This window comes from Myotis davidii, unplaced genomic scaffold, assembly GCF_000327345.1.
Source record: "Myotis davidii unplaced genomic scaffold, ASM32734v1 scaffold663, whole genome shotgun sequence".
NCBI lineage: Eukaryota > Metazoa > Chordata > Mammalia > Chiroptera > Vespertilionidae > Myotis > Myotis davidii.
This window is the reverse complement of record NW_006295816.1, coordinates 1,763,551-1,764,871: the sequence shown is the minus strand read 5'-3', so window position 1 is coordinate 1,764,871 and position 1,321 is coordinate 1,763,551. Positions and strand designations below refer to the sequence as shown.

Below are 1,321 nucleotides of genomic sequence, written 5' to 3'. Positions count from 1 at the left end.
GTGCATCCGCCGGTGCACGGTGCTGCGCGACGCCCGCATCCGCTCCCACTCCTGGCTCGAGTCATGCATCGTGGGCTGGCGCTGCCGCGTGGGCCAGTGGGTAAGCGTCGGGGCTAGGCCGATGGGGGGAGGGGCCGGGATGCGTCTGCCTCCCTGACAAGGCCTGCCCTCCCCCCAGGTGCGGATGGAGAACGTGACGGTGCTGGGTGAGGACGTCATCGTTAACGACGAGCTCTACCTCAACGGGGCCAGCGTGCTGCCCCACAAGTCCATTGGCGACTCGGTGCCGGAGCCGCGAATCATCATGTGAGGGGCTGCCATAGCCCTGTTATTGGCAAGGGGGCACTGGCTTGACATGTCATAGGCCCTGGACTCGCTACCCTGTCTGGGGAGGCCTGGACAAGGCGGAAGCAGTCGGACACCTGCCTTCTCCCGGGCACATAATCTGGAAGGGTCCTTGCTGGGCACACCCCACCCCGCCCACTCCCTCAAGAAGGGTCGGGTCAGGGCTGTTTGAATAATAATTTAATGCTCACAGTGGCCCTGACTGGAAGTCGAGCTCAGGCACAATGAGGGCTGGGCTCCCGCCATGGGGGACACGCAGGAGGCTGGGGATGGTGGGGGGCTGGAAAGGGGAGCTCATAAATAGGGCCCAGCCTGGGTTTGGGCTCGGGCAGAGTCTCCTGCTGTGTGGACCGCGGATCTAGGCAGCCGAGGAGGTGTTGCTCGCCCCGCCTGCCCTCCAGTCCTCCACCGACTCGATGGTGGCTTTGCAGAAGAAGCAGTCCTTGTTGTTCATCAGGTGCTGGTTGATGCAGGCTCTGCAGTGGGAGGGTGAGGGGGCCTGGGGTCCCTGCTGCTCCCTGGCCCAGCCCCGCCTCCTGCACCCAGGGGGGGCCCCTTACTTGCAGGACTTGTGGCCACAGGGCTGGAACACGGCAGAGATGGGGTGTGCATAGCAGATGGGGCAAAGGTCCTCCTCGCTGGTGGGCTGCAGGGAGCACAGTGCAAGGTGGGCTAGGGTGGGCCACTCAGGAAGGCGGCCATAGCCAGGCCTGTAAGTGCAGCCCTGCCCTCAGGCCATGGGCGTGGGCGCTATGGGTGCCCCACTTACCAGGGAGGCAGCTGCAGCCTGGGCAGACGCGGAGGTCAGGTGTGCCAGCATCTGCTCCACCTGGGCCAGCTCCTCGCTGCTGATGTAGTCTGTGTCTGGGGGTGGTAAGAAGTGTCAGGCCAACTGTGACCCTAGAACCCAGGGCCTCGAGTACCCCAGCCTGGGCCAATGAGATTCCTGGCTCAGCCCCAAATCCCTCCTCCCCGC

General features: G+C 64.8%; 2 protein-coding genes across 2 annotated transcripts in view; one reads left to right on the top strand and one right to left on the bottom strand.

The window, feature by feature from the left end:
* Positions 1-537, top strand: part of GMPPB (GDP-mannose pyrophosphorylase B) — a 2,933-nt gene extending 2,396 nt beyond the window's left edge. Inside the window, exons 9-10 of the mRNA XM_006770599.2 lie at positions 1-100; positions 179-537. The exon at positions 1-100 is cut by the window's left edge and continues 12 nt beyond it. Of these exons, the coding sequence (XP_006770662.1) occupies positions 1-100; positions 179-310 (232 nt within the window). The 3' untranslated portion in view covers positions 311-537. The remainder of the gene's footprint in view (positions 101-178) is intronic.
* RNF123 (ring finger protein 123) overlaps positions 509-1,321 on the bottom strand; it is a 42,800-nt gene continuing 41,987 nt past the window's right edge. The window contains exons 27-29 of the mRNA XM_015568281.1: positions 1,115-1,229; positions 906-991; positions 509-821 (exon numbers count right to left, since the gene is read on the bottom strand). Coding sequence (XP_015423767.1) covers positions 704-821; positions 906-991; positions 1,115-1,229 — 319 coding nt within the window. The 3' untranslated portion in view covers positions 509-703. The remainder of the gene's footprint in view (positions 822-905; positions 992-1,114; positions 1,230-1,321) is intronic.